Here is a 21,252-nt window from a genome sequence, read left to right on the forward strand (position 1 = left end):
CCCCTGAGATAACCAGCTACACCTGCAGTGTCACACTCAGGGCGGGGACTCACTGGCTCTATTGGGAAAGTCGGGATGAGTCTGAGGCTGAGTGGCGGATGAGCCAAGTTGGACGTCTCCGGGGAGTGTTTCCTGCAGAGCCTAAAGGACGGTATCAGACAACAGTGGTAGAGAATAGCCTGGTTGTCGGGAAAACCACCCAACAATTAAAAGGCAAGTGTCTTAAAGGATCACGTTTCTTTGCTAGAATCTTGGTGTGAGGGGTTTCCATCCGCTCTCAATGTGAACAGAGTGGTGTAGACGTGTCCTCCCCGGGGGAGGGACATGAATCTAATTCTGGAGGAAAGTGAGACCCGGGGGCCGCTGTCCCCTCCGTCCATCGGTTGGCTTTGTGAAACAGGTGCACTCAGTGGTGGCCTGGGTCCCTCAAGTAATTTGAGCCCGGGCGCTACAGAAACTTGCCATCTCGGTGCGCACAGGCTGCTCACCCCGCACCTGCCATGTCCTTGGGTTTGGATCTGCCATGGACCGTACCTGTGCAAGAAAAGTGTATTGTATCTAATTCACAGGTATGGCTCTAGGATGCCCCAGCTCACTGATTTGCACGTAAATTGCTATCCTTCCGTGTAGCCAAGAATAAGGAAAGATGCCGCGTGTTGCCCATCCCAGGCCAGACACCCTGGGAGAAGCTGGCATGTACGCTGCTTTCCTGCCACATGGGTGCTCTCTTCGCCCTGCCCCTCTGCTGTCAGCCTTTCCCCCTGACTCTGTAGCAGACAAATGCTATGTGTTCTCCACCACATTATCCTTGGGCGCGCAGCCAGACCACATTTCCCAGTCTCCCTCGCAGCTGGGGTCATGGAAGAGTGTCTGGAACGATGGGATACAGGCTGACGTGAGTCATGCCACCTGGAATCCTGGAAGGAAGAACATACTATCCAATCTCCAGCCCTGTCCTTGCCTGGTCGTGCAGCCGGGCGCTCATGGGGTCCAGACGGCGAGCCTACAAAACAGAGGAGACAGGTTTCCTGACCTACGCTAGAGTATGACAAGAGTGGTGAATAACCTTCCTGGAAAGCCACTGAGTTTGGGTGGTTATTCGTTGCTGCAGCGTAGCTTAACTTAGCCTGGCCAACAAAGCCCGCCTGTCCAGCAATGCTCTTCCGCGTTACACCAACGAAACACTTCTCTAGGCCTCTTGAGTGGTAGCTTACAGCCAGGGGCGTCCTCCTCTTCCACCACCGCCACCACCACCACCACCACTGAGCTTCTATCTGGACCACTGTCCTTCAGGAAGCTGTGGCCCAGTGGCCACATTACCCCCCACCCACTGAAATGAAGACCAAATGGTGCATCTTCTGCACAAATATCTAGAGAGGAAATGAACGTTTTGCTTATGTTGATATCCTTCAGGATTCTTTCCAAATGACAATTAATGAGCCCTTTTTTCATCCATTCAAAACCAGCTTGTCTTGCATTTACACTGGAGGTAGCTGTGTAGAAGGCGCTGAGGATTGTGGGGAGGAAATGTAAAGAGGATGAAAAAAATATGAAGAAATCTTTTGTTGATTTTTTAAACAAAAAAAAAAAGAGATGAATATCCTTCAAGACTCTCCATTCTTGTTTTCTTTCTAAGGCTTTAATTTATTATTAAAGATAGAGGTTTTTTAAGGCTGCTGGTAAAAACCCCAATCCAATGACATTCCTTAACTACATTGATTACCCGAAAATCAACAATTATCCTAGAGTTTCAATTTTCATAAAACGGTAAGGAACTGTGTACCTAATTTAAGAGGGCCAAATAAAGTTCTTCGATGTGACTGAAAGAGCAGGGAGGGCGGTTCCAGCACCGTGTGGGTTTTGGAGGTGCCACCTGGGTGGCGCCTGTTCCCCTCCACACCCACCACTTCCCCTCATCCTCTCCCTCCTGAGGGGTCAAGCTATTTGGAGGAGGAATATTCCACAGTTCTGGGTCAGACAAAGCCTTAGTGAAGTCTTGGGGCCCAGAATAGCATCCCTCCTACAGGTCAGTTGGTGGGAGACCCACTCCCTGCTGTCATCTTGGGCTCCACCTGGATGGCAGTGAGGATGACAACTGGGCATGAACTCAGTTTCCCCAGTGTTCTCTGGTGCCGGAAGAAGATGGTACTTGCTCCAGCACAGATTCTAGGTTTAATCGAGGAGTACCTCCTCTCCCTCTCCCACCCATCCCCAGCTCTAGGAATTTTCTAGCTAGTAGGGAGATAAAAGCAAACGTATTCCACGGAACGTCTCAGACTCTGTTTCACACCTAAACTAGTGACTATTGAACTTAACATCACTTTCTTTGTTCACCGCAGTCACTTCCTACCCCCAAAGTTTGGATGGGGCAGAAACCTCTGGAGTACAGGTGAAGAAATGAAGTGAGCACAGAAAAACACAGCAGACCAATGTGTATGGAACTGTCTCTCCATACACATCATCACTAAACTGGAAGCTCTTTGCTTCAGATTTTTTTTAATTCTTAGCATTCTTCATAGCTACCCTCCCCCCAACATGCTTGCTATTTCCTTTTTCAGAGGCTTAAGTATAAAACATAAAATACACTTTTGCCATATCAATTAATCCTCTATTCTTTACAATAAAGGGGAGAAAAATCTTCCTATTTTACTTAGTGTCTTGACCAGGGAGCATTTGATACGAGAAACAAAACCCACTTAAAACATCTTAAGCAGAAAAGCAAGAGAGTGAGAGCAAGAGTGGGGATGGTGGAGGGAGGGAAGGAGGGACGTAGGGAGAGAGAGAGAGAGAGAGAGATGTGCAGTCCTGAATCCACTCCTGGAGCAGATGCCCACGGGCGCTCCACACACCTGCAGGGAGGGAGGGATGAGTCACAGCTGCAGGGAGGGCAGGACATGGAGGGCGTGTCTGAGCACCTGCTTGTGTGCATGCATGTGTGCCTGTGTGCATGTGTGTGTCAGGGGCGTTCTAGCAGGAGAGCACGTGAGTTTGGCAGGTAGTGCAAAGCTACCCTCCCAGGTCGGCTATGTGATCCTGCATCCTGCATGTTGATCTCTACTCCCAGGAGTCTTTTAGTGGAGTTCCCTGCTTTACGACTGACCATCAATCCTGACCCATTTCACTCTTTTCTAAAAATCAGAGAGAGGAGACTCATTGAGACAAAGGAATGGAGACACAGCCTGACTTGTCCCTGTGTATGTCATTCACAGATATCCCAGTTGACTGAACAATGCTTCCTTAAAAAAAAAAAAAAAAAAAAAAAAGCACTCAATTTTTACTGAGTAGGCAAAGCAGTTGTGCTTCTAGACTTGTTCGTTCTATTCAAACACGACCAAATGTTTTCAGCCTTCCTCTGGTCTTGTCTCACTTCGCAGATGCCTATGGCCGGAGCTACACATGCAGGAGGCGCTGGGTGAGCAAAACGTCCTGAGCTGAGATTATTCGGATCATGTTTACAGACACACATTTCTCTGCAAGAAGTGAACGTCAAGCCTTCTTATCTCCCTCCCGCCTTGCTTCCAGCTCTTCTGGGAATCACATGAAAGTGCTTTATCTCGTGAAACACACGCAAGATCAATAGCCACACCTTTCTTGTGTATTTAATATCTGCTGAATGAAGCTGTGGGGACTGACGTAACGTGGGCCTCCTGGCCCACAGCTCTGGCCTTGGAGATAGAGGCAGTAGGAACCGACAAGGACTCAGCCATTCAATTCAAGGTGACAGCTCTCCCGGCCTCATCTGTGTGGCATTTTCCTTGTTAATGCAGTCCCAGAGCTCAGCCACAGAATATCCTGTTTGGGGAAGATTCTTAGAGAAATGTCCTTCTGGCCTTGGGATCAGGATTCGTTGTGCTTCTTCCAAAGAGCTGTGGCTGTTGATTTGTTTCAATGGTACCATCACCCACTGTAGGTTAGTCACTGAAAAGCCTAAAGCCACATCTGTGGCTCACCTGTTGCTGTGTCTGGGATTTCCAGGGCGCATGTTATATCCTTGTAACTAGCCTTAGTCCTGCTGGCTCTGGGGTTCCAGTGTTTTGTAAGTTTTCTAGTGATTTACTTATCTCTTCTACTGCTGTTTTGATCTTGACAAATTGATTAACGTACTTTATACGTTGCTTTAAGTGTTTTAGAACAAGGTGGCACATAAATTTTACAAATCCAAGACTTTTCATCATCCTAGGACTACAAGGCCATTAAGGAGAGATGTGAATAAAATATCACCCCCTCTTCGGGGTGCCTGGGTGGCTCGGCTGGTTGAGGATTCGACTCTTGATTTTGCCTCGGATGATGATCTTAGGGTTGTGGGATAGAGCCCCTCATTAGGCTCTGCCCTGGGTGTGGAGCCTGCTTAGGATTCTCTGTCTCCTCTCCCTCTGCCTTTCCCCTCACCCCTGTGTATGTGAGCAAGTGTGCTCTCTTTCTAAAAAAAAAAAAGTAACATAACATAAAATAAAATTTATATTTACCCCATCCTTAACATACTTTCACTTTAAATCAATTTTGTGTTGTCCACTGCTGAATCCCTGGTCCCTAGAACAATCCCTAACATGTATTAAACACTTGATAACTATCTATTGAATGACTATAGTCAATTTTCAACCTTCTTTCTGTTCCAGAAAAGCTGACTCCGGCTCCTTTTTTTTTTTTTTTAGGATTTATTTATTTATTTCAGAGAGAGAGTGGCTGGGAGGGGTATAGGGAGAGGAAGAGAGAGAGTCTCAAGTAGACTCCACACTCACTGCGTGCCCGATGCAAGGCATGCCTGATGACCGCTCACTGCGGAGCCCAATGCAAGGCTGGATCTCACAACCCTGAGATCATGACCTGAGCAGAAACCAAGAGTCAGACACTTAATTGGTTGTGCTACCAAAACACCCCAAGCTGACTGCTTCTAGATCTTTGGAGTCCCTAAACTGAGTCCCCTCCCTTCCATCTTGCACGTACCCATTCTCGGTTTCCATCTAACCATAAATCTACCAGGGCCTTCACTTCGAAGGGGGTGATGCTTTGGAGACATAAGGCCTACTGTACGGCCACCCATGCCCAATCCTTTGCCAGCAACTGCCCACAACACACGAGAGAAGATGCATGATGTCCATTCTAAGGAATGAGTAAGATGATTCATGAGGTAATGATTAAGCTTCAGCCACATGGCCTACTGGAAAGAGAAGCACAGGACACAGTCCCTGTTCTTAGAACTTAAATCAGTTTTTAAAAAATCACAGAAACAAGGTTGCTGCTAAATTACAGACAATTTTCTCAATAAGAATTCAAGTTAAGCCAGCTTGTTGAAGGTGGGGAGAGCCTTGGTTCAAGCCCAAACTCCTGCTCTCACCAGTTGCACAACTCTGGAGCACATCTAACTTTTCCTGACCTTTGTTTTTTTTTTAAATATTTTATTTATTTATTCATGAGAGACACACACAGAGAGAGGCAGAGACATAGGCAGAGAGAAGCAGGCTCCCTGCAGGGAGCCCGATGTGGGACTCCATCCTGGGACTCCAGGATCATGCCCTGGGCCGAAGGCAGACGCTCAACCACTGAGCCACCCAGGAGTTCCTTTTCTTGACCTTTGTGTGCTTATCTGAAACTAATCTAAATGTCTGCAGACTTCCCCAGGACATGAGCATAAATTTAATCATACTAGGTTAAATTTCCAAATTTTGATAGCTCTTAATAGTCAGCCCCCTGCCAAACAGAGAACCAAGGCATCGCTCTCCACCCTCTCTCCCAGGGCCCTGTCATTTCATTCTGGCAGCGCTGAAGCTCTGTGTCCTCAGGAACAAGTCTGTCTACATCGAGGTAGCTCACAGCCTACCTGCCTCCCAGGCCCCTGTGAGGAGACTGCTTTCCCAGAGCAAAGGGATTGTTCCGTGAAGGATACTCTGCAACCCTAAGGACCCAGAATGCGCTGAAGTCTGTGACAGAAGAGCTCCTCCTCCACTCTGTTACATATTTTGTCATCTGTTTTCCCAACCAGCTTTGTTGGCGTCTGGGATGTCACATATCTTCCGAGAAATCTCAAAACCAGACCCACAGGCTGAGCACGACACAAATGCCACCCAAGTGCTTGCATTCTTTCCTATCACAAGACTTTTTTTCTCTCCTCTCCGGACACCCAGCCACAACATTTTCTTCTCCAACCCAAAAGGAGAAGCCCCATGCTTATCGGCTCTTGTCAATGGCATATCAATGCATCCAGGAGGGTCCCCAACCCACATTCTGTAGAGTCAGGATTCAATCCACAGCTGGATTATTCATACATGAAATATGATCCCCCTGAAAGATGTCTAGGATCCCTCACGGCCAAAACAGCCAATGACTGGAAGGAATCAGCTCATCCTGAGGGCACAGCACTGCCAGGCCCAGCGACACATCATTGCAAGCATAGATTTCAGTGGCACAAGGGTGAGCAGAGGGTACTAGGGCCTGCTATAACCAGTGGTCCCACATCATGGGCATCCGGGAGCCTGTTCTGTGTAGGGTTCCTCCGTGCAGACCAGAGAGGCAAGACGGTGGACCGTCAGTTTTTTAAGCCATCGGTATTCCTGGCACATCTAATCTTTGAGGTTTCTTCTTCCCTCCTTTTTCTTCTTCCTTTATATCAGTACTACTTTCCATTTTTTCTTTAAAAGGCTCTCTTTGGAAATTGGAAGTTTCTGTGTGGGGCACCTCGAGGGCTTTCCATATGTGCCCCTTGCTCAGAAAGTTTCAAGCTATACACTGGCGCCTTGTGAATTGGAAATGTTCTAGATTCCAAGTCAAATTCATCACTGACTTTAGCTGAGGTTTCCTGCTAAGGGTAGGGAGGATTGTGTTGGTTTAGCAAGCTGAGGTAGTAGCCTGAGAAGGCATGTGCAAGGCTGATTAGATCTATTCCCTGTCGGCAGTGTGGAGAGTGCTCAGCATCCATAGGAGGCCAGCTACGTAGAGGTGGCATGAAGAGAGCAAGCACAGACCCCAGGGAAGGGCCATGTGGGCTGGTGGTTCCACCAGAAATCACGGAAGACAAATGGCATAGCTGGATTTCCACCCTGGAAGAACCACCTGCGAGGGCCCATTGAGGAGGGACTGAAACAGAGACTGGCCAACCAACAAGAACATTTTATAGAAATTCACCCAGGAGAAGAGAGGCTGTCTCAGGCAGCAGAGGGACACAGAGATGCCTATGAGGCAAAGTAAGTCGGGGTCCAGTGATTGACCAAACGTGAGGAATGAGGACCTGGGGTCTTTGCCATACTCAGAGTTGAGTTCAGCCTCTTCCCCTTGCTTCCATGGTTTGAATAAAATCCCTCCTGTCATTTTGAACAAGTGTCTGGTGAGAGTGTGTTCTACTGTACCACACACAGGCCACTCAAATATCAGGAGGTGGGTGAGGCCTGAGAGGACAGGACACAGGACTGCAGCCACAGAAGCGGAGCCCATGGGTCAATGAAGCTGATGGGAGAAGCCACACAGACCACACAGCGGTCTAGAGGCTGGAGGGTAGGCCTCAGAGAAAAGGAGAAATCTCCGGTGAAACACGTGAGGAGCCAGGTCTTCTGTCTTCAAATGCCAGATAGCTAAGCCTGCCTGTGACCCCACAGTGTGGCATGGACGTGGGCCAATGTGGGGATGTGCACATGTGCACAGGCACACAGGCAATCTAGGCAGCCAGGTTGAAAGATCTGCCCTTCCTCCAGGAAGTCCACCCTCATCTCTTTCCCGATACATCCAATCCCTTTATTGGAGGGAAAATATGTTTTTTTTTTTTTTATGTAATTAGAATTAAGGATAGCATGGTCACTGTAGGTGAGGCAGAGATCCAAAAACTCATGTGTTTTCACAGCGTCAATGGTGGCGGTTGGAGCCTCTTCTTATGGCTAATTTTGCTTGGGAAGAAGCATGGCAACAGGAAGAAACTAATTTATCAGTCACTTGGAGAGGGTTAAAGGGCACAGATTTTTAAGACAAGGGCATCAAATGTTAAATTTTGCCAAATTTCCCAATAACCCAGTTGCTTGGTTTAAGGTTCTTGTGAGGAAGAGAAACCAGGCTAACAAATTGCAATCAAAGAAGCGAAGTATATTGAAGAAATAAGGTATATCACAGAATATGAAGACTTGCTGACTTCCAGGACGCGGAGAGGACCCCAGGACCGCGGGGACTCTGGGAAGTCCCTGCAGACCTTGGCCACTAAAAGGACTCTATCATCATCAGCTGACCCTGAGGTCCAAATGCATGTTTCCAAAAGAAACAGGCCAATTGGGATGAGATTCTATGTCTGAATCACCCAGCTGTGACCCTATGAGAAGAGTAGTGTGATCAGATTCAGCGACAGTACAGGGCACCAGGAATGTGGCTTTCTCCTTATCAAAGCCCAGGCACTTCCCTACAACTGTGCACATCCTCACTTATCACCTAAGGTAGGCTCTGCAAGGGCTCTTTCCTGGGATGCAGCAATGCTTTCTTCCACGTGAGGAAGATGAGGCTTACAAAGTTTAGTTGACCCAGCCGAGGCTACATACGGGGTAAATGAAGGAGGCGAGACTAAAAACCCATGCCTCCCAAACTACGAAACCAAATGCATGACTGTGGTGTGGGTGTGGGTGTGTGTGGGGGTGGGTGGGTGGGTGTGGGGAGAGGCCGGGTGACTGCGTGGATAGGAACGCATGCACAATAGGTGAGTGGGTGTCTGGATCAGAACCACCAGACCTGAAGGAATGTGGTCACATGGGTTCCCACAGCAAGCTGTTTACAAGAAGGTATTGAAAAGGGAAGGGACAGGGGGTCGGAATGAAGATGGAGGAGAGGGAAAGGCAAAAAAATAAACTCCAAGCAAGAGGGAGACTCCTGGAGTTCGCATACCAACATAAATGTAAACATAGACATGCATGGCAAAGGCTAGTCATTGTGCCCCAACAGCTCTTCTGCCCTTACTGTGTGGATAAAACATGCCTAGTGCAATGGATGGCTCCCAGCTGAGGACTTCGCCCTTCCAACCTCTCTTCCAACTAGTGGCCACGTGATTCTGGCCGGTGGAAGGGAAGCAGAAGTGACACGGACAAATTCTGTATCATGCCGGCAAGGGCATGCCCTTCACCATTTTCCCTCTCCTACATTCTGGAATGCAGAGTTAATGGCAGGAGGCGAAGCCGCCGTATTGGACTATGAGATGCAGCCAAGCATGAGGATGGCAGAGCCACAAAATGGGAGTGTCTGTGGCCTGAGCCCCAGATGCCTGCTGATTGAGAAGCCACTGTACTAAGCTCTGAGAACCCAGATTTATCTTCATGTCCAAGGAATAATTTTATGACAGTTACATTGAAGAAATAAAATTCCACATGCCATGCATAGTATCATACTACGCACCTGACAAATGGTAAATGTTTCCACGACTGAGGCACACATTAAAATAAATAAATAAATAAAATTAAAAAAAAAAAAAAAAAGGGCAGCCTGGGTTGCTCAGTGGTTTAGCACCGCCTTTAGCCCAGGGCGTGATCCTGGAGACCCGGGATCGAGTCCCACGTTGGGCTCCCTGCATGGAGCCTGCTTCTCCCTCTGCCTCTCTCTCTCTCTGGGTCTCTCATGAATAAATAGATAAAATCTTAAAAAAAAAAGTTGATTTGACTAAGAAATTAATGGTAATTTCTATATCTTCTTTAAACTTTCAAATGATTTTTTAATCAATAAAAAGCTTATTAATAAAATATATTCCATCAATCGAAATTTTTAAATGCTTGGAACTTTTGACACAACACAACTATTCCTCCCCAAAGAATTTTTTTTCTCAGGAAAACTTGTTTCTAAGTATTTTTATTATAAACACATCTACAATGACCGTAATTATACAGTTTTGGCAGTTGAGTGAAATTTTTCATAGACCAAATTCCTTTTAAGTATAAACTTTTAATCCCTGGTTATCTATGATTAGAGAAAGTAATAGAATGAACCCCTCTGATCTATTACACATTTCAGCTGACTCCTGACCAGTTTTTTTTTTTTTAAACTATACATCCTCACCCACTTTCAACCCTCCCCAACTGGATCATTTTGAGGCAAATTGGAGACACCACATCATTTCATTCATAAACATTTTAGTATGGATCTTAAGGACTCTTTTTTAAAAAACATGATCACAGTTTCAGTATCACATCTAAAAAAATCAATAATTCTTTAAAAAAAAAAAAGACTTTAATTATGTATTCATGAGAGACACAGAGAGGCAGAAACACAGGCAGAGGGAGACATCACTCCCATAGGGAGCCTGATGTGGGGCTTGATCCCAGGACCCCCAGGATCATGACCTGAACCAAAGGCAAATGCTCAACCACTGAGCTACCCCGGCATGCCAATAATTCTCTATTATTATCAAACATACAGTGCTTCAATTTCCCCAATTATCTCATACATTTTTTTTTTTAGGATCCAAATAAATTCTATAGATTGCAAACAGTTGATATCTTTAATGTAACAGTTACCTGGACTTTTATGGAAAAGCCTGGTGAGATTCTGGTTTGTTTAAGCCACTATTATTTGGGTTCTCTGTCATAGCAGGGACATCCTAACACCTCATCTCTTCACTAGGCCTGAACTACTACATATCCCCACTCTCAGGGTAAACCCGTGACTCATTGCCCTGGTCCCCAGGCCTGGGCTGACCCAGAGTGAGGGCAGGCCAGAGGCTAGCATTCCATCACATATTGATCGAAGACATTTCTAGTTTTTTTCAGGCTACCCCAGGGCAGCAATCAGGACTCACTGGAAATGCCAGATTTCCTGTAAGAGCAGCCCAAGTGTGGTTCACTGGAAGCCTGGAATTTCTTCCCCAGGGTGAGAGGGAATTGTGCTAAGAATTAGTCAATTTGTAAAATGGAGTGACCAGGACCTGAGAGACAGCCTAGCTCAGGGGTCAGCAAACTTTTATGGTAAAGAGCCAGATAGTAATTATTTAGGCTTTTCAGGCCTCAACAGCCTCTGTTGGAACCATTCAACTCTGCTACTGACTGTGAAAGCAATCATGGCGGGGAGGGGGTGGCAGGTAAACAGTGGTTGTGCTCTGATAAAACTTTATTTGTGGATGTAAATTTTTGAAAATCATAATTTTCACGAGATATTTTTATATATTATTAGATGTTACATCCTATAGCTATATACTGTTATACTATGACATAGTATAATATTTTGCATCACAAAATGTTATTCTTTTCATTTGTTTTCAACCATTTAAAAATGTAAAAACCATTCTTAGCTTACAAGCCATACATAAAGAGACAGCAGACCGGATTTGCTGGCCTATGGGTCATAATTTGCCAACCCCCGATCCAGCCAACTTTCTCATCTCTTTTACCAAGAATTAAACTGAAGACCAGAGAAATGAATGAATTCGCTCAAAGTCACACAGCGTGCTGATGACAGAGGTCAGATTAGAACCCACAACTTCATCTCTCAAAATGCCTAAAAGAGTTGAATAATTTGCAGGAACAGTCTACTTAAGAACCATTCGAAAGGCCAAAGACTGAGAGCCAGAGCTTATATTCAATGCCATATGGATACGTAATGACAACAGAAAGCCTGACTGCAGGGCCCGTCTCCTAGTAACCACAGCCTCTCTGATGAAAGATTGCTCTGACTTGTTATTTATAACTTATTCCCCAATAGGGAGGGTGAGTGATTTGTTTATATTTAGTTACAAGGGCCAAGGAAATCCTGATCTGCCATCTTAGGATAGACACAAACCTTATAGCCACAGCTGCCAGGAGATGGGTGAAAGCAAAGAAAACTGCGATGTACGGTGTTGTCCCCGTTACCAACAACAAGGGTCACATATAGCAATTACTGCCTGCCTGACACAAATAACAGATGGTGTGAGGGGAGACGGGGAGGGAAGGGATGCATTCCTATTTATACTCTACGGAGGCAGTCATTATGAAAAACCTCTCTGCACCTTGTTCATTACTCGGAGCATCTGTTAATTTTGCCTGGCTTTTGATGTTGTTAGCATTACTTTGCTTCTGGTTCCTGGAATTACATTCCTGAGAATGACTTCTGCTGTCTCTGAAGGGGCTTTCTTGGTTTCATAGAGAACTGCATGATCTGAAGTCCAGGGAGAGGGTACAAAGTATTATAAAACCACAAACGGCCTATAAATAGAGAGGGCTCGTGGGCCTGAGTCAAGAGATTCCAGGTGGAGTTAGACTCGACAGATTAGGCCCCAGTCAGAGGAGGTAAGCACTGAAGGGGTTATCAGGCAATGATCTAGTGTTGTCCAATGTCTTATTTTACCTCCTCAGGCCCAGCGAGGGTTAGTGACTCCCATAAGGTCACACAGCAGATTCAGTGAACCCACATCTCATTACTTGCTGCTCCATGACCTTTCTGACACCTAAGCAGCCCCTAAAACAGGACAGAAGATATCACGGAACAGGCAAATGTGAAACACCAGCAAGATGAATCAATCCAGAACCTCTACTTCTCTCTGTCCACAAATATAAAGAGACCATTATGGGTCATTGCACAATCAGAGGAAAGAAATGAAAAGCTACATTCGTTAAAGAATGAGGAAAACACGCCCTAAAACAGTCACCAACCCCATAGTTGCGTGCTATTTTTCAGTTAGCAGAGATGCCTCATCCCCTCTGAGTTTTGTAACAACCCCAGGCAGGTGGTCAGTAGTAGCAGAAATTGGCAGCAATTGTCCCTATTTTGAAGAGAAATAGTTAAAAGTCATTAAACACTTACTACGTGGCTCTGTTCTAAATGCTTCTTAGGTATTAATTAATGAGTCCTCATAGTGAACCAATGGGGTGGTTAATATTATTATACCCATTTTATAAGAGTAGAAACTGAGGCACCTAGGTGAAATGATTGACCTAAGATCACTGCCAGCATGTGCTGGTGGTAGACACACCCTAGTTGACCCTCCCAACAAGTGTCCCTTGAGTGTTGGTGGGACCTGTGATGTGCTTATTAACAGAATATGGGATGAGGGATGCCTGGGTGCCCCAGTGGTTGAGCGTCTGCCTTCAGCCCAGGGCATGATCCCAGAATCTGGAATTGAGTCCCACATTGGGCTCCCTGCATGGAGCCTGCTTCTCCCTCTGGTTGTGTCTCTGCGACTCTCTGTCTCTCATGAATAAATAAATAAATAAATCTTAAAAAAATAAAATAAAACAATATGGGATGGAAAAGGGCCTTATATAATGATATAGGGGTCAATTCTCCAGAAAGACATCATAATTCTTAATGCGTAAGCACCTGACAACAGAGTGTCAAACTATGCAAAGCAAAAACTAATAGAATTGCAAGGAGAAAGAGATTAATCCACTCTCATAGTTGGGAACTTCAACACCTTTCCTTCAGAAGTGGAAAGATCCAGCAGGCATAAAATCAGTGAGGACACAGTTGATCTCAACAGCACCATCAATTAACTGGATACAATTAACATACATAGACTGCTTCATCCAACAGCAGAACATGCGTTCTTCTCAAGCTCATATGGAAGTCTCACCAAGATAGACCACATTCTGGGCAAGAAAACACATCTGCCCAGTTAACTGGTTGACCTCTTAGCGTTGTTATAGAACTTAACAGATGTAAAAGAATAAAAATCATACAATGTCTGCTCGCAGAACGACAATGGAATTAAACCAGAAATCGGTATCAGAAAGATAACTGGAAAATCCCTAAATATGTGGAGATTAAACAGTGCACTAAGTAACACATGGATCAAAGAAGAAACCTCAAGAAAAATAGAAAAATATTTTGAGCTTAATGAAAATGAAACACAACTTACCAAAACTTGTGGGATGTAGCAAAAGCCATGCTGGGAGGGAAAAAAAAATATATTTTTTTTTGGGGGGGAGGAAAATTTGTAGCATTGAATGCATGTATTAAAAAAGAAGAAAGCTCTAAAATCAATCATCTAAGTTTCCACCTAAGGAAATTAGAAAAAGAAAAGCAAGTTAAATTCAAAGTAAGGAGAAGAAAATAAATAATAAAGGATTAGAGCAATTGAAAGCAGGAAATCAATAGGAAAAAACAATCAATGAAACCAAAAGCTGGTGCTTTGAAAAGATCAATAAAAGCATCTGGGTGGCACAGTCAGTGAAGCTGGTTGGACTTTTGGTTTTGGCTCAGGTCATGACCTCAGGGTCCTGAGATTGAGCTCCACCTCACCTGGCGCTCTGCGCTCAGCGTAGTCTGCTTAAGACTCTCCTCCATTCTCCCTCTGCCCCTACCCACCCCTTCTCTAAAATAAATAAATAAATCTTTAAAAAACGAAAACAAAAACAAAAGCAAACCTAAAAACCAAACCAAAAAAGCAATAAGTCTCCAGCCAGGCGAAGAAAGAGAGAGGATTCAATGGCTAATATCCGAAATACAGGAGAGGACATTATCACAGATTCCACGGACATTAAAAGGATAAGAACACTACAAACAACTCTACGCTCACAAATTTAATAACCTAGATGACATGGACCAATTCCTTGAAAGATACAACCTGCTAAAACTCACAACGAAAAAGAGACAGTCTGACTTAGCCAACAGAATATGGCAAAGGACTACGGGATGTCGCTCCCACCATTATGTTACCTGATCCAGCAAAGGTGAAGCGCTTTTGCAGATGTGATTAATGCTTCTAATTAGTCTGGCCTTTGAGCTAATCAAAAGGGAGATTATTCTGGGTGGGTCTAGCCTAATTTAGTGAATTCTTTACTGGGATGCTAGGGCTTTCCTCCCCGGTCAGAGAGACTTAAAGCAACAGAGACTCCTTTTGTCTGCTGGTCTTGAGGAAACTAGTTCTATAATCCCAAGGAGATGGATTCGGCCAACAATGACGTGAGCTTAGAAGAGGACCCTCTACGTTGATGGGAACTGGAGGCCTGGCTAACGCCTTGATTGCAGTTTTGTGAGACCCTGAGCAGAGCACCCACTTAAGTCATGGCGGGGCTCCTGATGCATAGAAACTATGAAATAATAAATGGGTGTTGTTTGAAGCGGCTAAATCTGTGCTAGGCTGTTAGTAATAGATAACTAATACGGTGAAGGTGCGAGAGTCCCCACCCAAGCAGCCTGACTCCAGGATGTGTGCTTTAAATGCTAGTTGCCGAGTTGTTTTTTGACACTAAGTGAGAAGTTCCCCCTGCCCCCCCCTCCCCCCACTGACCCATTCTCCAATTCTCTGAGTAGGTGAACTAGGTGTCCTATAATTAATTCAATGCTGGCACTAACTATCTAGGGTTAGAATCTATGGGCTTAAGAGCTCAGTTTCGCAAGAATGTTTTCACTTCAGACTCTAGTCACAAGTATCAGATCATTCTGACCAATTGGTTAGAATAGGGGTTTCTCACAACTCCCTCATGAGGCTCAGTAATTTGCTAGAGGGGCTCACAGGAAGCACTTTACTTACAAGTTTATATACTAATTTATATGCTTTAACATCCAAGTGAAGAGGTACATGGCTGGGGGGTCCAGATGGGTCTCAAGTGCAGGAATCTCTGCCCACAGTGGAGATGGAATATGTCACCCTCCTGATACGTGGATGTTTAGGGGTTTTATGGAGGCCTCATTACACAGGCATGATTGATCAAACATTGGCCATTGGTGATCAACTCGGTCTGTGGCCCGTATCCTCTTCCTGGAGGCTGGGGGCTAGGGCTGGAAGTCCCAGGCAGTCCTATCACCCTTTGTCACTCAGGAAATCCCAAGGATTTCTTAAGAGCTCTGTGCCAGTAACCAGGAACAATGACCAAATATATATTTCCCATTATACCACACTGGTCTTTAAGGTCTTTCGGATGAGGACTGGGGCCTACACCAGTGACTGAGTGACCAACCAAATGCCACATGGAATGAGGGACTGGTTGGGACCAATGTCTGCATCTTCTCACTTTAGGACTTTGACTTCTAGCTTCATGATGCGACTCTCAAAATACATAAAGCGGTGAAAAAAAATGTTTAAAGGAGAGTTTTTAACATATAGGAGGCAAGAAAACATTGGTTAAAGATTAGGAATTTTCACATAAGTCCTATTCTTTACGATTCTATGAATTAAGTCAGAGGAGCCACAGCAAACGAAGCTCAGAGAGACTGACTTTTCCAAGGTTACGAAGTCATGGGGGGAGGCCCTGGGATTTGACACCGTCCTCATCACATCACCAAAGAACAAAAAGAGAAGATATCAGCCATCTTCTGGTTTCCTGTGGATTGGCAGAGTTCTTTTCGGTAAGGAATGTAATCAGGAAATTTCCATCTCCACAGAAAGGAGAACTAAAGAAAATGAATGATTCTCAAAGCATAAAGGATTTAACTTAATCCTAAGGAAGAGCTTTCCAGGGGTAAGGTTAATTAAACACTAATGAGATTCTGTTTTAAAAAAAAATTCAAAAGTTTCTAAATTTTACTTCCGGATTTCTGTTTATGAAGCATCATAAGAAAACAGCAAGAAGAAAGGTTGGGGATGATTTTGCAAGCTAGTCAAAATGCTTGCAAGCCCAACGTTTTTAAATTTGACTCTAAGGCAGATTGAGTAAATGATTGTAAAGATCAGTCATAGCTTTCTGGGAAACGATAGCAAATGTTAATAACGTTAAATTTTTACACAGTAATTTCCAAGTCTGGAATAGATACTAGCTTTTCTCATGAAATCACTGGTATTACTTCAAAATCATCCACAAGGAAAGCAAATGGATTCAGACACAGGTTTTTGCACTTATGTAGTGTACTTCCTTCACAGGTGAACGATTTCGGACCCTCTACCGTCACCCACTGCCCCGAAAACATGGCTGCAAAATCCTCCCCCTCCCCCACTATCCCTGCTTGTTCTTGTTCTTTCCTTTTGCTGCTGTAGGCCTACTGCTGCCCTAGACTCCACATGCAAAACCAATTCTTTGCCACAGCAGGGATGGTCTTGGAACAGGAGCTTTAGGTGACTTCACATGCCATACCATGGGGTAGAAGCAAGGGTAGAAAAATGCAGAAATGGACAATCCCAGATTTCACATGTTTCTGCACCCCTCCCTTCTTGCCCTGTCGTTCCAACCTGGCCCAGGGTCTTCAATCCCATCTCTTCAGTCTACCCCATTTCTTACACCCAGGCCTCCTGCTCTAAGTCTTGATAAAACACTCAAAGAGATGGGTGGTTTTCTCTGGATGTGGCTGAATGACATTCTTGACTCTTGGTGTCTTCCAGAGACCAGCCTTTTCCATCTGTGGAGCCCTTATCAACATCCGATGGAAAAGTGAGCAAATGGTGAGGAAGTAAAGGCAGTAACTTCTTTATTGCAAGGAGCAGAACCATGAATTCCAACCTGAGAATGAAGGGAATTAGAGGGGCTGGGCAAGGGATGCTCACAAACAGCGATGAAAGTTGGACTATGCATCAAAAGTCTTTAAAATGACCATATACCATTTAATTCAGGCATTCCACTTCTGGGGTCAAACAATGGGAAGGTAAATACGGCCTAAATAAGTAGAGTGACATACCATTTGGATAGATTAGAAGTCTTAATATGGTGAAGATATGAAAGCATCCCCACTTCACAGATGAATAAACTGAGGCATGGAGAGATTAAATAACTTGTCTGAAGCCATACAAGTAGCAAGAGGTGAAGCCATGATTCAAAACTAAGCAGTCTGGGCCCAGAGACCACGTCCTTACCCACTCTGCTCTCCTGCCTGCCTCCTGCGTACCTACTCACAGCCTGCGGAGCCTGGGTTCTCACAGCGTTTCCCTCTCTTGGTGTCCGTTTCCACCACTAGAGAGAGCAGGAACTTCATCTTATTCACCTTGGCATTTCCAAGCGCCTGGCACATAGGAAATACTCAAAACATGTTTATGAAACCCAACAGGAAAGTTTATTTGTGAGTTGTCTATTCGTTGGGATTTATGCTTCTACCTTTACAGAATCTTCTGTAAAATAGGACAGAGACATAAACAAAAATATGCAGATTTAAGAATGATTCTTAAGAAAAAGACTTTCTTAGCGACTCTCCTTTCTTGGGCTGGGATTGTTAAACAATTGAAATGGCAGATGCGGAATTTATTTTTTCTCATGACTTTCTAAATAGGGAAACCCAAGACAAGACATTTCTCATCATTATATTGTTCAAGAGCAAGGATCACATAATTTCTTATTTTTTTCTATACTGAGAGTGCCCAATAAATATTAAATACTAATGCCACTATTAGAAAGATAAAATTATGAAGAGTGGGACAGTAAGGGTTTTAAAAAAAGGATTTATGGTTTGAGAAGAAAAAAAAAGAAAGGAATCATTTATGCCTCTTACGTTGACACTAAAAATGTGAAATCTGATGAAAGTTTATGGGACTTGTGAATACGAATTGGTTCTACGACCACCAAAAGTTCATTTCAGAAACTGATGGTAGAGAAGTTCAAAGCAAAACCGTGGATGCCTAAATCCACCTGTGGTCTACTTAGTGACTTGCTGTGTCTCAAGGTCTCTGCCATATTGCATATAACCAATCTCCTCAGCCCCGGCCATGCGAGTCATGATAGATCCAAAAAGCCTCTTCGCCTCTTCCCCTCTTAGGATTTTACAAAACTCGTCATCAGAAATGTTCAAAGAGAAAATGACCTCCTGAGGCTCAAATCTGATACTCCACCAAATCAGAAGAGACAAGAAAACTTATATTGGTCGCCGGTATTGGTATTTGTTTTTGATAAACACATTTATATTACTCAGGGTCCTCCCGAAAGAGAGGGAGAGAGAGAGAGACCTTTATTGTAAGGAATTGGCTCACGTGACTGTGAAGGTTGACTAGTCTGGGAACGTTCAGGGCGCTTCTCTGGCTGGAGACTCAGGGAAGAGTTGATGCTTCACTTTGAGTCTGAAGACTATTGACAGGCAGATTCCTTCTTCTTCCCGAGACCTCCGTCTTTTAAGGCCTTCACCTGATTGGTTGAGATCCAACCACCTTTTGGGGTATAATCTATCTTACTCAAAACCTACCATTTAAATGTTAATCACATCTTAAAAAAAACAACAACAACAAAAAACAAAAACACCTCCGCAGCAACATCTAGATGGGCATTTGACCCAAAACTGGGCTCTCTATGTAGCCTAACAAGATGACATAAAATTACCCATCACAACAGGAATATTCTTTATTATGCCAGTTATCGCAGCTACATTTCATTCAGCCAATAGGGCATGATATCATTTTAGACCTCTCCCTGAAACAAATCAAACCAGTCCTTCTTCAAACTGTCCGCAAGATTTCTGTGTACTAGACTCGATGCCAAACATCTGTTGGCCAATTTCTTCCTTGGCCTACATATTATCCAACAGTAGTCGATACAGTTTTTAGATATCAACAGGATGGCTCTTACCCCCCTTTGCTAAGTATCTCTGTACCACAAACACTTCCACAGAAGCATGATGGCATCAACTACTCTCACATTCCACCAGGATGGTATCCTTGGCCAATTAAATTATCCCAATTGTTTTGATGCTGCTGAGAAGTAATTGCAATCCTTTTGTTTATAAATCTGGGTCTTGGATTAAACATTCATGGCGTCTATACAGGGAACAGCAATACACAAAGTATTCCGCCTCCAATGAAAGTTTAATTGACATCTGAGAGCAGGGCCTTTCAGAGAGCCCAGAGCAGCAAGTGTGTGGTGTGATCTCCTCGCTGGTCAAAAGTAGGGGCCGCACTCCAGCTGGCCCAGTCCAGAGAGCCAGCACCTGGCTTCCCCACTGCCCGACCTTCTTCTCCCAACCTAACAGCTCCCTTCATCAGTTCACCACATCACCCAGAGGACTATGCAAGTCTCGGACAAGGAACAATGCTCCCAGGAGCTGGATTTGGAGGAGATAACTAGGAAAATTTCATTTCTGGACAAATGGCGGCAAATCTTTAGTTATCATCGGTAAGAATGTCCTTGTGTTCTCATTTCTCTAGAACCAGAGGGATTTCAGGTGTTCAGGCAATCAGCTTTTATGCTCGCTACATGAGAAGTCTCCATTATAGGTTTACATTTAAGATGCTTCAGGTATAACCATGTGTGGAGAGAGACTTTGCTAGCAAGGTTGGGTTGGAGGAGGTTTGAGGGTTGAATAGAGGGAGTCATTTACTTGATGTTCCCTCTTTCATTTATAGGTTGGGAGCCAATAACACAACTCTTCAGGTAATTACTTTTCTCAAAACCAGTGTGTTTTCCTCTGGTTGCTTCTTCAAACAATCACATTAACGGCATAATCGGCATTTATTCTATGCACATAATGTCACTCAGGCACCCGGCATTTAACGTGCGAACACAGAAAACTAGAAAGCCCGTTGAAATCTTTTCTTTTGCTTTCCTTTTTTTCTTTTTTCTCCATAAAAATCTCTTCCCACTTTTAAGTACTTTTCATCATTAAGAACACCATATGGTTATTATTTTAGAAAAAAGTAATATTAGAATCTAGAGTTCTTACACGTGCAAAGCAACACTAGATTCTGACATCCAAATGCTTCAGCGTTCCTGAAGAAAAGTAATTTTGAAAGTAGCTATCATCTTTATTCAGCTTCTGAAAAACTGTTTTCCTTCATCATTTTCAAAAATGGGAAAGCTGACTGAATTCAGGGGTTACAAGGCATTTTAAAATCTGTTATACGATATAAGACGAAGGATTTTTTTTTTTTAATCTCTGTAACCCGAGGTTACGAAGTAGTGAACTTGGTATTTCAGATATTAATTCAATCTCTGAACAAACACAGCACAAAACATGAGGGCGATTTTCCTGGCACTAATATATGATATGATCAAACAACTGAATAATTAATATTTTAACTGTTAACGCTAAGGCGTCTTCCTTCCAGTAACCTGTCATCAAAAGCCTTATTTGTGCTAAAACTTTCCTAACCACAGTCTAAATTAGAATCAGAGAGATAATGCTTCCATTTTAGTCCTGGAAGTATTCAGTGGAAATAGCTACCATTTGGGAGAACAGAATATTCAAAAGATAAAACAATCTTTGAAAGGAAAAAACTAAATAAATGTCAAATTACGCTTCATACAAGGTGAGGGAAACCCATCGCCACAAATGTAAAGATTTTCCATTTGATTTACGGAGTGCAGTAGTCTGCAACTTGGAGGCTGTGTTTCTGAGATAAGAAAACATCTTGGCCTCTAGGAATCTAGAAAACTAAGGAGACAGTTTCCTTCATGTTTCGGCTACCAACGGGGCAGATTTGTTTCACGGCATCGGTATAGAAGTCAAATAAATTGGAGGAAGACTTGACACTAACATATTTAAATG

At 44.0% G+C, this 21,252-nt stretch overlaps 1 protein-coding gene across 1 annotated transcript in view; it reads left to right on the forward strand.

Annotated features, from left to right (window-relative positions):
- Positions 1–6,318: 6,318 nt before the first annotated feature.
- MINDY4B (MINDY family member 4B) overlaps positions 6,319–21,252 on the forward strand; it is a 48,445-nt gene continuing 33,511 nt past the window's right edge. Inside the window, exons 1-5 of the mRNA XM_072792096.1 lie at positions 6,319–6,408; positions 17,177–17,236; positions 18,538–18,648; positions 19,738–19,880; positions 20,111–20,138. Coding sequence (XP_072648197.1) covers positions 6,319–6,408; positions 17,177–17,236; positions 18,538–18,648; positions 19,738–19,880; positions 20,111–20,138 — 432 coding nt within the window. The remainder of the gene's footprint in view (positions 6,409–17,176; positions 17,237–18,537; positions 18,649–19,737; positions 19,881–20,110; positions 20,139–21,252) is intronic.

The sequence above is a fragment of the Canis lupus genome, chromosome 22 (assembly GCF_048164855.1).
Source record: "Canis lupus baileyi chromosome 22, mCanLup2.hap1, whole genome shotgun sequence".
In the NCBI taxonomy this organism is placed as follows: Eukaryota; Metazoa; Chordata; class Mammalia; order Carnivora; family Canidae; genus Canis; species Canis lupus.